We start from the raw sequence: 12,347 nt of genomic DNA, 5'->3' as shown, positions 1-12,347 counted from the left end.
CTCAAAATTAATTGGTCCCCTATCTATCCCGTTACAACTTGAAATGTTACACAGTGTGTCTTGCCGGACGAGTTTGAGAAGGGAAATTCTGTGCAGTGTCACAGGTGAGGGCCCCTGGCTAACATTACTGTACTACAAATGATGACTTAATGCAACAACAGGCCATTTTTGATGTTCAGTTCCCCCTACGGCCCACAATGAAATGGTAATGGCCAGATCTGAATGACATCGTTGAGGTCATTTTCAGACTTTTTTTTAACTGTAAAATGGAGTAGGCTACTTTAAGAATGTATAGACCGGGGATGCCAACCTTTTCCAACTTGGGGCCCACTTAAAATGTTCATAAATGTTCAGAGCTCACTTCTGATGGAGGAAACCATACAACTAATTTATACTCACATCAGCAACACCACACACACACACACACACACTTTTGTTTTTAAAAACTGAAGGCTCACTTGGAATACCTTCTGGGCCCACCAGTGGGTCCCCGCCCACTGTTTGAGAATCAGTGGTATAGATGGACGATGCGTCCTCTGCTTGTGGTGGTTTGTGTGATGTAGGCATGTTGTTGGCCAGTGTGAACTAGTCTATAGCTGCCATTGTATAGACGTGAACAGGCCTTTAGTGTTGGGCACATGATAAAATGACCTCACAACCAAGCAATAGACAGCTCACTGTGATGTTTAGGGAACACAGGTAAAACTTTATTAAAATACAGACACATATTTCCATTGCATGTCCCCCAATAACAATATAGAGTGCGTATACATGCAGTTCAGTATCCCGAATATGATCGGGATATTAAGTATCCCGAATTTGCGTTTGCGCATATAAACACTTCAGTATCCCGAATAAGCCCTTATTCGGGATACTGAGAAATCGGGATATGCTAGGTGGAGTTTTCCGAAAGAAGCCGGGATACTGACGCATGTATACACCTTATCCCGAATACAGGGGCTTCCCATGGAACGCTGTTGCTGGTATCCAGGCTACACGCATTTGAAGAGAATTCTATAACGGCCAAGAATGTAGACTGGGATATAACGTTCTGTGCGCATATAAACACCTTATCCCGAATATGATCATAACCGGGATAAGCCTCATATTCGGGATACTGAACTGCATGTAAACGCACTCATAGATACACATTGATATATTACATTCAACCATACATTAAAATCCATGGTGTAAAACATTCCAAGATTTTTCATGATAAATAAGTACAACATCTACATATACACACAATTAACTGGTTTGGATTCTGGAAATTGTGGCAGTAATATGTTATTCAGTTGGATGTGAGATTTTTAGTCGTCATATAAAGGAATTTACAGTGACCATGATGGCAATACTTCATACATTTTGCTTATTTCTTTTTATCTACTTGGTAAGTTATCCCAGTGTTTCTCAACCGGGGTGCAAACGTGGCCGATAAATTAATTACGTGATATAATACATATTTGTCTAAATTTATAAATGAATGCTTAGTCAGTGGAATCTTTCATCTGCCATTTACGCACAATAAAGTAAATTTAAGTCACCCCCGTAAGTTGCAAGTTCGAACATAGGTTGTGTGACATCTCCAAATGTGTTACTTTTCCAAGCTTGTGTGATATCAGATGCGATGCCGAGTTACGGCTTGTTGGTTTGGGGTGCCTTGACATTTTTCATTAATTGAAAGGGTGCCTCGCCCTAAAAAAAGGTTGAGAAACACTGAGTTATCCACTCAACATGTGGAATTGGAGCTTAGGACCTGCCGTGGCCATCCGGTAGGGCACTCGCCTGCCATGCGGCTGACCCAGGTTCGATTCCCGGCCCAGGTCCTTTGCCGACCCCTTCCCGTCTCTCCCCATTCGCTTCCTGTTCACCTCTCGTACTGTCCTGTCAATAATAAAGTCTAAAAGACAAAAAAAAGGAATTTGAGCTTAGAGTGTGCAGCATCAACAACGATTAAAAAATAAGAAACCAGAGAGGGACTCATTTTAAAGTCACTGGTGCACAGCCTGTCAGAATATTGTACATGCTGGCATGATTGACAGCCCCTGTATTCAATGCATCCGTCAGTGGAAATGGCTTTTATTCTTGGGAGAGCAAGGTAAAATTGTGAGGACGTTCAAAGCCACCCTATGCAACCTTTTCGTTTGAAGGCTTTTAATTTGAGCATTGAATGCTTACTGACAATTATTCAGTAGCCAAGACTTGTCATTCTGGCATTAAACACATTACATTTGCCATTCAAGTAATATTTAACATTCAACCATCTGTGGACTCGAAGATTTCATAACCTCACAAGTGTTGCATAGTGTCCCTTTAATGCAGTAGTTCTCAACCAACTGAGCCCCCCCATCCCCCCTTAGCTGTCTCCACCTTGGGAGCTGTAGAGCCCCTGTTGAGAAACGCTACTTCAATGGCTTTGTGCTAAATGACTGTCACCTCTTTGCTCTTCCTCTTGATGCAGTCCAGGGTGAGGCTGCGGGAGCCGCTCTTGCGAGGTCCTGGGCTGCTGTCCGCCGTGGGAGTGGCCGGTACGGTGTGGGCAGGGGGCGTGGTGTGTCTCTGCCCCTCCTTCAGCAGCTCCAGGAGCTCCGCCTTCTCCTGTTCCGCCTTCTCCAGCTCCTGGCGACGGGAGCGCTCAGCGGCCAGCAGCACACACACGTCAGACATCACGCAGGACAGCTGCGCCTGCACACCATCGCAGTTATGAAGGGACACGTTAGTAGCACACATACTGCCCTACAAAGGCAAAGTGCAGTAATTATACCAACATTGAAATGGAGAAAAATGCCTTCCAAGTTTTGGTATTAGGTCGGATATTGAAGTTACTGCAAGTTTCACGTAGCAAGATCTGTACGGGACACATTTGTACCATTTGCTTTGACAAAAGATAAATGAGGTGTTGTGAATACCATCTTCAGTATAAACTAACATTTTGACACAATATGTACATGTAGTTACTGCATTTTGCCTTTGTATGTATAGCCCATTTTACCAGTTGTCTGGAATGGTCAGTTTATCCCACATTCCAAATTTGTGATTAAAGCGACAGTAGGACGGTTAAAAGCAGAATACAAGCATTCCGACATCCCAATTGGCTGCTGTGGCTGTCACCCCTGTCGCAGAACAGCATCGTGGCTCATAGCATAATATTCACTGAAGTTCAACCACAAACTGTTTCTCAAGTCACTCAAATCGCCTCTTGTTGTCCAGATAGCTTTTGTCTCATGTCGCCTTCTCCATACAAAGTCAATTACTTCTGTCACCGCTATCGCTCTAATTACTACTGGTGTGTTTGTGCCATAAGTCTACAGAATCTGCCTTTTGTGTGTACCTTCAGTTCCTCCACTTCATTCTTCAGCAGGTTCTCTCTCTGCACCATGTGTCGACGCTGGGAATCCAGCCTGGATTCCATCTCACATCTCAACTCCTCCACCTTGCAAACACATTCTGCCCTGAAACACACAAATACACAAGGGCACACAGTAGTACACACATACATTGGCTCTGCAGAAACACTCATGGTAATATTTAACACAGAAATGTACAGGAGTACACATCACATAGCTAGAGTGGACTCCTCAGACATGTTCCATGGCGCCCAAGACTGGCTCTCAGAGAGGCACTCAGACTTGCTCTACTCATGGTAATTGGAAAGAAGACACGGGAGCAGCACACAGGTATGATTATTTTTTCTTCTTTTTAATCAAGTGCAAAACATAGGGACTAATGTTTCGATGGTTAAACCATCTTCGTTAGTCATTGTAATTCTTTACCTAATATTTTCCCTCAGCTTTGTGCATTGTGTTGAATAATGTTGTTCACTATAATCATGGTTACTGTGTTATATTTGATAGCAACACCACCCTTATCAAAAAAACTGAGAAAAGTGGGGGCAACTTTTTTATGTGGACAGTTATGGAAAGTACACGCTAAGTCCTTCCTAAGCTATTAAGCAAGTTTTGTATAGTGCATTTCATACACGGATGCAAGTCAATGTGCTTCACAAAAAATAAAAGTAAAAAGAAGGGAAACAAGAAAGAATTAGAGTCAAAGAAATGTAAGACATTAAGATAAAACGTGCAACAATCAAAAGAAAATTAAAAACATATCATTTAGAGCTGCTGAGGGAAGGCATCTGAACAGCTTTGTCTTGAGTCTATATTTAAAACTATCAATAGTGGGTGCATAACTCCAAACACGCACCTGAGCAGATGGAGTTCTGTGCGAAGATCGTTTATGCAGGCATGGGAGTCCTTGCTGTCGGAGCCTAAACTCCCTCGGCTGCCAAACTCACACACACTGAGGTGAGCCTCCAGCTCCCTCCGACACATCCTCACCTCACACCCTTCAGGAACGCCCAGAGGAGAGAATGGGGGGGAGAAGGAAAGTCATTTTGGGTGGGGTGTACTGTACACATCGACATCCATGCCAGACAGTTGAAGAAGGTGGGTCTGCTATGCCCAATGCCAAATCAGCTCCAAAAAAAGAACATTTATTTCATTAAAACAAGCAGTTTCAATCTCCCTGGATCTTTATCGGGCATATGTGTAACAGGAAGAAGCTGTGGCTATGGCTATCATGTGACACAACTTTCCTGTTAACCATATACCTGATCTGCTGAAGATCCACGGTGATCGAAATATTGCTTGTTTTAATTAAATAATGTTTCTTTTTAGGAGCTTATTTCGCAGTGTGCAAACCTACCCTCTTAAAGATGTATAGGTTAAACAGTATATTGCTGCCATGCCTGTGAAGATTGTCATTCATCCAGGTCATTATGCAAAGAGCTGGAGTCACAGTAGCTATAAACAACTTCACTGAGCTTGAAGATGCCTCACGCCTCATTCCATGGAAGTGAGGATGCTCCTCGCAAGTGACAGGAGTGAAAGGTCGTCAGGCTCATAGAAGTCCTTATGGCTGCTTACAGCTCTTGTGAGTATATTGGTGTTTATGACACCAGTAACAATACCGATTCTAATGAGAATACACACCATCAGGCAATTATATCTAACAGTAAGGAGGAATATATGGCAGAGCAGTTACACAGCCGGATTACATATATAACGTTAGAACCTCTCTGGCACTTACTTTTTTGGCTTCATAAAACCCATTTCAGTGATTGACACACACATCATTTTTAACACAGCTCAACTGATATCTCACAGAAACACACTTCATGCAGAGAGGAAAAGTAGACAATGCAAGTCTGTAAAGGTCCATACACACAAACATGCACACCGCAGTACAACTTAAACAGTGACCTAATGCACACATGATACCCACCACATCGGTAACACAAGTACTGCCCCCCTGTTGGTAGCGAGCGTGCGCGCGTACACACACACACACACACACACACACACACAAACACACACACAGAGTTAGTGTTGGTTGGTATCGAGAGTGATATATGAGTCTGCTGTGAAGCAGCTGGCCACCATTCTCTCCTCATCTCATTGGTCACTTTAGATCGTCATAGCAATAGAAGGAACTTCCATCCCAAGCCAGTTAGCCAAGGGGATGCCTGCTTCATTAATATTTCAGAGAGAAATATGAAACCTTTTATTCTATTCGTTACGGGGGTTATGTTTGCATGCATTGTATGTATGTACAGTAAGTGTAATATTTAGGTAGTTGTTGAAGGTAGCGTGTGTGTGTGTGTGTGTGTGTGTGTGTGTGTGTGTGTGTGTGTGTGTGTGTGTGTGTGTGTGTGTGTGTGTGTGTGTGTGTGTGTGTGTGTGTGTGTGTGTGTGTGTGTGTGTGTGTGTGTGTGATGGGCCAAATAATTTACAAAAATTCGAATCAGTATCTACTAGTATGTGCATGTATATACATGTTTATTATTGTCTGTGTGTGCATGCCTCTCTCTCTGCTGTGTGTGTGTGTGTGTGTGTGTGTGTGTGTGTGTGTGTGTGTGTGTGTGTGTGTGTGTGTGTGTGTGTGTGTGTGTGTGTGTGTGTGTGTGTGTGTGTGTGTGTATGTATGTGCGTGCGCGTACCTGTGTTGCTGCATGTCAGTAGAGAATAGTCGCACTCAGCCTCATGACTGTCTAGGGCCTCGAGAGATGTGATGACATCACAGCCGTGTACGTGGAACACGCAGCGGATCTGGAGTCTCATCAGGTCATTCCGCATATACCTGGAACACACATTACACTGCATTACTATATGTTGTGGTAATAGGGGCAGCCGTGGCCTAGTGGTCAAGGAGATGGGCTTTAGATCAGAGGGTTTCAAGTTCGAATCCCACCCTTCCGTTCCCTATCTCACTCCATGGGTGAAGTGCCCTTGAGCAAGGCAGTTGACCCCACACTGCCCCAGGGACTGTAACCAATATCCTGTACTTAAGATAAGATAAGATAAACTTTTATTGTCTGTTTGTACAGAAATTTGTCTTGCATGACACTTCTCCACAATCCACATGTAAATGCACATTAAAGACACACAAAACACAACATGGCCTATATAGTCTAGTCGTCTAGGTCCATAAGCTGTTAGGGCAGCACAGTCCAATAAAAGTTTAAAAAGTTACTAAGTTAAGTTACTAAAAACAAGTTTCTAAAAGTTACTAGAAAAAATAGTTAATAATTGTAAGTCGCTGTGAATAACAGCATTAGCTTAATGTAAAGTAGTTTGTTATGCCGTTGCATACCTCAGTGTGGCTGGTTATGCGCCTTTAAGTGAAAAACAGTTCAGTGTAAATGTTACTACAACTTAATGGCATGACATTACATTTAGTTGACACTTACTTAATCTAAGGTCACTTTCAAAAGAAGACATAGTTAGGAGAACATACAAGGTGTTGGAGAGAATACAGAATCAGACACTTTCTGGCCCGACCAGTACAGATTTATAATACAAGTTGGTATGCCTTTATAGCCGGTAGGAGTCTAGAACAGCAAAAAGCTGTGTGTGTGTGTGTGTGCGTGCGTGCGTGCACTTGCATGTTACCTGTAGAGGGGTCGGAGCTGTGTGTGTGCGAGGTGTGTGCGGTCCTCTGGGCAGGTGGCATGCTGGGATAGCCAGGCGCCGATGCACACCCGGCAGAACACGTGCTCGCACGGCGACATCACCGCATCCTCGCACACACAACGGCACACGCTGCACAACAAACCCTCATTGACATAGCCCACAAACCTCTCCACATCATAGCCCATTTCTACACACACACACACACACACACACACACACACACACACACACACACACACACACACACACACACACACACACACACACATATGAATATGAATATGAATATAAAAATAAATATCATGTTGGACAATGAAGACTACCTCGGAAAATCATTATACACAAGGTATGGGCACCATGCTATGCTCATAAAAAATATTGTCAAAGATTGTACATTCTACTCTACCTGTATTCTCTCTAATAAACTTATTGATCTTTACTATATAACCCCGCAAGCACCAAACACAGAGTTGTGCTATTCGTATACTTCGCAGAGACCGCTAGGCAGAATGCAAATAATACCAAGTTATTATAAGCCATACATTCTTACCTAAAGAGAAGAGTCCTTTTTCACTCCTCCTTGTTCCCGTCCGCTATGCTCCTCTCCCCTGTCTTCCTAGTTACCTTCCACCGTCTCCAAGGTGTGGTTTGGTTGTCGTGGTGATATGGGACAGCCAACTGTTGATCACCAAGGGGTGGAGTTGATGGAAGATGACACTCTTTTCATTTTTACAATGCACACATTAACAAGAAACAAAACGTTTAAAAAGAAAGACCAAGGCTGACTGGATGGGATATGTGCATGTGATATGCGCAGTGGTATAATAGCTAAGAGAAATAATGTTGTTTAGTTGCATTCATCTAGTTTCCAATGCATTTCCTCTTGTCATTCATGCTCCGCAGGGGGTGGTGGTCTGTCAATGGCCCATGCTGCATGTAAATTCTCTCTCTCTCTCTCTCTCTCTCTCTCTCTCTCTCTCTCTCTCTCTCTCTCTCTCTCTCTCTCTCTCTCTCTCTCTGATCTTTAATCTTGTCCTCTTCCTCCTCGAAGCACGTGTGTACTCTGGTGACAGCAAGTGTGACCCTACACGTGGCCCCTGTGATCCTCCATTCATTCATGTGAACAAATACCCTGCCAAGACAACTATTACCTCATCCAACCAAGACATCATAACAAAGCAACCTGCCAAACAAACCATTCCTTCTTGAACGGACATTTTGTATGATGAACTGAATTAAGATATGACCAACATATTAAATGAATGATAGGCCTGTTATTTCTTTCATTTTGTTTTACGATGTTGTATTGTATTGTATGAGACGTCTTGCAGAAATGTTATGTTTTGACTACATCATTCGTCTGTGTGATGTGATGGCTGATATGGATCAATAAACCAATAAAAACAACAAAAACAAAAAACAAAACCAGCCATCATATAAACAAGCCATCATGGAACAAAACACCCACCCTCCCTAACGAACCATTCCCTCTCTTTGCATTGCCATGCTGGTCCGTGTATCATCCGATCATTCAATTATTCCATTCAATCTGGCAAACGGAAAAGGAAATAACGACTCCATATTTTGTTTTCCCGTTTTTCCATATGGCCAAAAAATGGGGAGTTAAGTTGGTTTTCCTTTTCCCAACTCAAAACAGAACAAGTAATAAACGAGAAAACCAAAACGAAATAACAACTCTATTTTACGATTATTGGTCCCATTTCCCGCGGTGCTTTTCTGTTGCTCGCCCAAGTAGCCTAAGGCACGATAGTGCACAAGTGGCTGCCAAACGCGCTGCTTTACGCATTTCCCCAAGGCCTATAATCAGCCTGCTGATGCTCCTACTCCACAGAACATCTTTCTGTCCTACTGGTAGCCCCTTATGTCGGCGCCTGTGGGTGGTAAAGATAGCCTATAACTCCTTTACGCACTGTAGCCTACTGTTTCGGTCCAGTAGGCCTATGTCCTCTTCCCCCATAACCTCATTAATATATGTGACTGTCCAATGGGCTAAGGCTCCTTCCACTAGATCATTGTATTATTACAGGTGGAATGAAGTTTTGACCATTGGTTCGTGAGTCGGAAGAAACTGTTCTTCAACTGCTTGGTACCGTCTAACTGACAGCCTATTCCTGGGAACTGCTACCCAGCGAGGTCTCCTCCACAGTTGAGGCGTATCTGGTAGCAGCAGTTCCCAGGAATAGGCTATCAGCAGTACTTACTGTATCATTGATCAGCAGACGGTACCAAGCAGTGGAAGAAACGTTTGTTCCGACTCACGCACCAACGGTCAAAACTTAATTCCACCTGTAGTAGGCTATACAATGATCTAGTGGAGCCTTAGCCCATTGGATCGATAACTTTGCCGGCATCAAAGGCAAACTATCTTTTTAAAAGGACCGGTTGAGGAAGGGGGTGCAAAAGCAACAAATGCATTAGGCCTAATATCCTCCCGTGCCGATATATTTTTAAATGACACTCATTTTTAATTGCGGAAAATAGTCCTCTCACAATTGCCGCTTCAAATACAACACTAAAGCTACAAATTTGCACGTGAGAAAGCTGATGCGTCTCTGCGAGGACTGTGCAAGGTCGCGCTTAGTCTAACTAAGTAGGCCTATATATTTAAGAACATAACTAAAACAACATGTCTCCAAGTTGTGCACTTTGGGCACCGTTTCATCCTATGCACTGAAATAGGCGACTGCCAGGATGTTTGCGAGATCGCTGGGAATACATTTTCGGGAGTACATTTCGGGAATACATAGCTCTGTGCATAGCGGACAACAAGCGCATGCACAGGCGCTTTTTGCCAGCCCTTTGTGCATGCTGCACTGAAATGCGCACAAAATTAACAGCTAGGCCTACATCGCACATCGCCTTTACAAAGGCTGACACGGTTTTAACTTAGGCCTATTCTATTAAATCTTATGTGTTTAATGTTCCAAAATCGTTTCAACAGTAGATGTTTCAACACACTTAAAAAAAAGAAAGACACTATCGCCCCCCTCCCCTTCTGTGGCCATGTTGCCAGCGCCCCCCAACGGCTCTCGAACGTCCCCAGGGGGGCGCTGGTACCCACGTTGACAAACGCTAAGTTAGGCTATCTTTACCACCCACAGGCACCGACACAATGGGGCTGCAGTAGGACAGAAAGATGTTCTGTGGAGCATCAGCAGGCTGGCGCCTCGGGGAAATTGGCGGCCACTTGTGCACTAGCCTAGTGTCTTACTTGGGCGAGCAATAGAAAAGCACTAGGGGAAATGGGACCAATAATCGTAAATTAGAGTTGTTATTTCGTTTTGGTTTTCTCGTTTATTACTTGTTCTGTTTTGAGTTGGGAAAAGGAAAAATCAACACAACTCCCCATTTTTTGGCCATATAGAAAAACGGGAAAACAAAATATGGAGTCATTATTTCGTTTTCCGTTTGCCAGATTGAATGGAATAGGTGAATGATCGGATGATACACGGACCCATGCTTTCTCATTCCTTTCACTCATGCTGTTTACTTTGTGAATGACAATCTCCCCCCAGTCCACTGTTGGGATTAAACATGAACTATCGCTGTTTGATTGGATTATAATCTCATTCATTCTCAGTCTTGCATATAGCTCAACCTGACAACAGTTGTGGTTATTTGCCATGGTAAATTTGGTTGAGGCAAACATGCACATATAACATGCGCATCATTTTTTAAAGATATTTTGAGGCCAAAATGTGCTTACCTTAGGGATGCCTCACAATTTAGTAGGCTAACGGGTCCATTCATGCATTGCATCGTATTGTAGTCTGCTGGAAAAAAACAATATCCAAACCAATTGTTGTTCTGCGCACATTCATGGAATTTCGCACAGTCCTTTCACTCTTCACACCAGATTACTGCCTGGGATTACCAGCAACAGATTAACCCCTTCCATTTATTTTAGATTGCGCAGCAATCCACCAATCCGCACGGTCAAGGCTCACCACATGTGCTGACGTCATTTCCGCGGCAGTCTGCGCGCGGTAGTTTGAGCATTTCTAAGGACTTTGGTGTGATTAAAAAACAAGACAAGAGTTAACAAGTAGCGCAACAGGTAAAGTATATGAAGTTGTCATTCAAATAGATTTGATTGTTGGATTGTTTGGCTTACGTGTTATGTTTAACCATTTGCAGGATGTAGTTGTAGCGGCTAATGTTTTGTAACCAGCTAAATTAGCTAAGACTTAACTTGTTGTGCAGTTGACATCGAGCGTCATCAAAACATCGACCGTGTACCAGGAGGATATAGAAAGCTGCTGTGATAAATGTTCCTTGTTTGTCAACATGATGTTTTCTCTTATGAGAAGAACTATTGACTGAACTCATTCCATTTAGGCTTAGGCTATTACCTTATTTCATTTGCCAGGATGCGTCGGTCTGCTGCCCCCAGTCAGCTCCATGGCAATGTGGCCAAAAAGATGCGCTTCGTGCCTCCCATTTCCCATCGCTCTCCACCTTGCCCGAGTCCCAACACACCAGAGCACAGCCCTCTGCCTCTGCAGCCCAGACCTGGGGTCGTCAACGAAGTCAGCTGCAGCACGGTAGGTCACCCCTTCTCCTGCTCGCGGGTTTATCAGACATTATGCATGTTAACTATTCCAGAATTCAATCGCTGCCACTGCTGCTATTACTTCCCAGTGCTGCATTCATTTTTTAAACCATTTACAGTTTGTATACTTTGAGTGGGGGTGATTTTGTTGACAGTATACTTACATCCAGCAATGGGTCTGTGGACTGAGAGGTGTGTTTGTGTAATTGTTGGTGTGTGTGTCCACAGTGTGCAACTTATGCTCTGTACCACTCAGCTGTGGAACATGTGATGATGACCCACTCTTATACTTTTTTAATCACCAACCACAGCTGTGTGTGTGATCTGCCAATGGCTAAATGTATGTAAACGTGTGCTATGTTTTACATGTTGAGTAATAATGTGTGTAATGTCTTGTGTACCGTGTATTTATGTTATAGACTGGTAGACTGAAAACTTAATCTTTTCCAACTTGCTCTCAGTATCGCGAAGGTGGCCTAAGCTTGCAAGTGAAAAACTGAAACTGATATGCAGGCTAAGCGAGACATGGCGATTTCATTTGTTTAGTTCATAGTGGCAGTTCATAGTGCTTAGGCAGTTCATAGTGCTTCACTAAAATAAAATAAAATCAAATAAGAATAAGGCATAAAATGAAAAGGGAACTGTAACAATGAAGGACTGCACTTCATGGTCTTTGTAATTTAATCATATTCATTGCAGTAGTGAATATGTAACTCATCATTATAATAACATTACACAGGGTTCCCACTGGTGCTTGAATTCCTTGAAAATGCTTGAATTTCAAGAAGTGTTTTCAAGGTTGT

The 12,347-nt window shown here is 43.1% G+C and overlaps 2 protein-coding genes across 6 annotated transcripts in view; one reads left to right on the top strand and one right to left on the bottom strand.

Moving 5' to 3' along the window:
• Nucleotides 1-1,054: 1,054 nt before the first annotated feature.
• Nucleotides 1,055-11,425, bottom strand: rnf41l (ring finger protein 41, like). 4 transcript variants are annotated; one of them, XM_063199168.1, is made up of 9 exons: nucleotides 11,345-11,425; nucleotides 10,699-10,762; nucleotides 7,522-7,649; nucleotides 6,951-7,158; nucleotides 5,999-6,138; nucleotides 4,204-4,345; nucleotides 3,332-3,452; nucleotides 2,437-2,685; nucleotides 1,055-1,900 (listed from the first exon to the last, which is right to left on the bottom strand). In XM_063199168.1, exons 4-9 carry the CDS (start codon nucleotides 7,154-7,156, stop codon nucleotides 1,868-1,870), a joined length of 891 nt encoding a protein of 296 aa, XP_063055238.1. In that variant the 5' UTR covers nucleotides 7,157-7,158; nucleotides 7,522-7,649; nucleotides 10,699-10,762; nucleotides 11,345-11,425; the 3' UTR covers nucleotides 1,055-1,867. The 4 variants fall into 4 exon arrangements, with proteins under 4 accessions (XP_063055238.1, XP_063055237.1, XP_063055236.1 ...); XM_063199167.1 differs by having other exon boundaries at nucleotides 10,699-10,765; nucleotides 11,345-11,422; XM_063199166.1 differs by lacking the exon at nucleotides 11,345-11,425 and having other exon boundaries at nucleotides 10,699-10,842.
• Nucleotides 10,955-12,347, top strand: part of rad54b (RAD54 homolog B) — a 30,286-nt gene continuing 28,893 nt past the window's right edge. The window contains exons 1-2 of one of the 2 annotated variants that reach the window (XM_063199163.1): nucleotides 10,955-11,049; nucleotides 11,362-11,536. In XM_063199163.1, coding sequence (XP_063055233.1) covers nucleotides 11,363-11,536 — 174 coding nt within the window. In that variant the 5' untranslated portion in view covers nucleotides 10,955-11,049; nucleotide 11,362. Of the gene's footprint in view, nucleotides 11,050-11,330; nucleotides 11,537-12,347 lie in introns of both variants that reach the window. The other variant, XM_063199164.1, reaches the window with a different exon arrangement.

The sequence above is a fragment of the Engraulis encrasicolus genome, chromosome 5 (genome assembly GCF_034702125.1).
Source record: "Engraulis encrasicolus isolate BLACKSEA-1 chromosome 5, IST_EnEncr_1.0, whole genome shotgun sequence".
Lineage (NCBI taxonomy): Eukaryota > Metazoa > Chordata > Actinopteri > Clupeiformes > Engraulidae > Engraulis > Engraulis encrasicolus.
Note: the sequence above shows the minus strand (reverse complement) of the source record. Positions and strands in the feature narration are given on the sequence as shown.

Excerpts from the sequence above, each read along its gene's own strand:
- rnf41l (XM_063199168.1), bottom strand. The coding sequence starts at position 7,156 with ATGGGCTATGATGTGGAGAGGTTTGTGGGCTATGTCAATGAGGGTTTG. Across the intron at positions 6,139-6,950 it reads CAGCTCCGACCCCTCTACAG|GTATATGCGGAATGACCTGA; the intron begins GTAACATGCAAG and ends TGTGTGTTCCAG. Across the intron at positions 3,453-4,203 it reads ACAGAACTCCATCTGCTCAG|GGCAGAATGTGTTTGCAAGG; the intron begins GTGCGTGTTTGG and ends TGTGTGTTTCAG.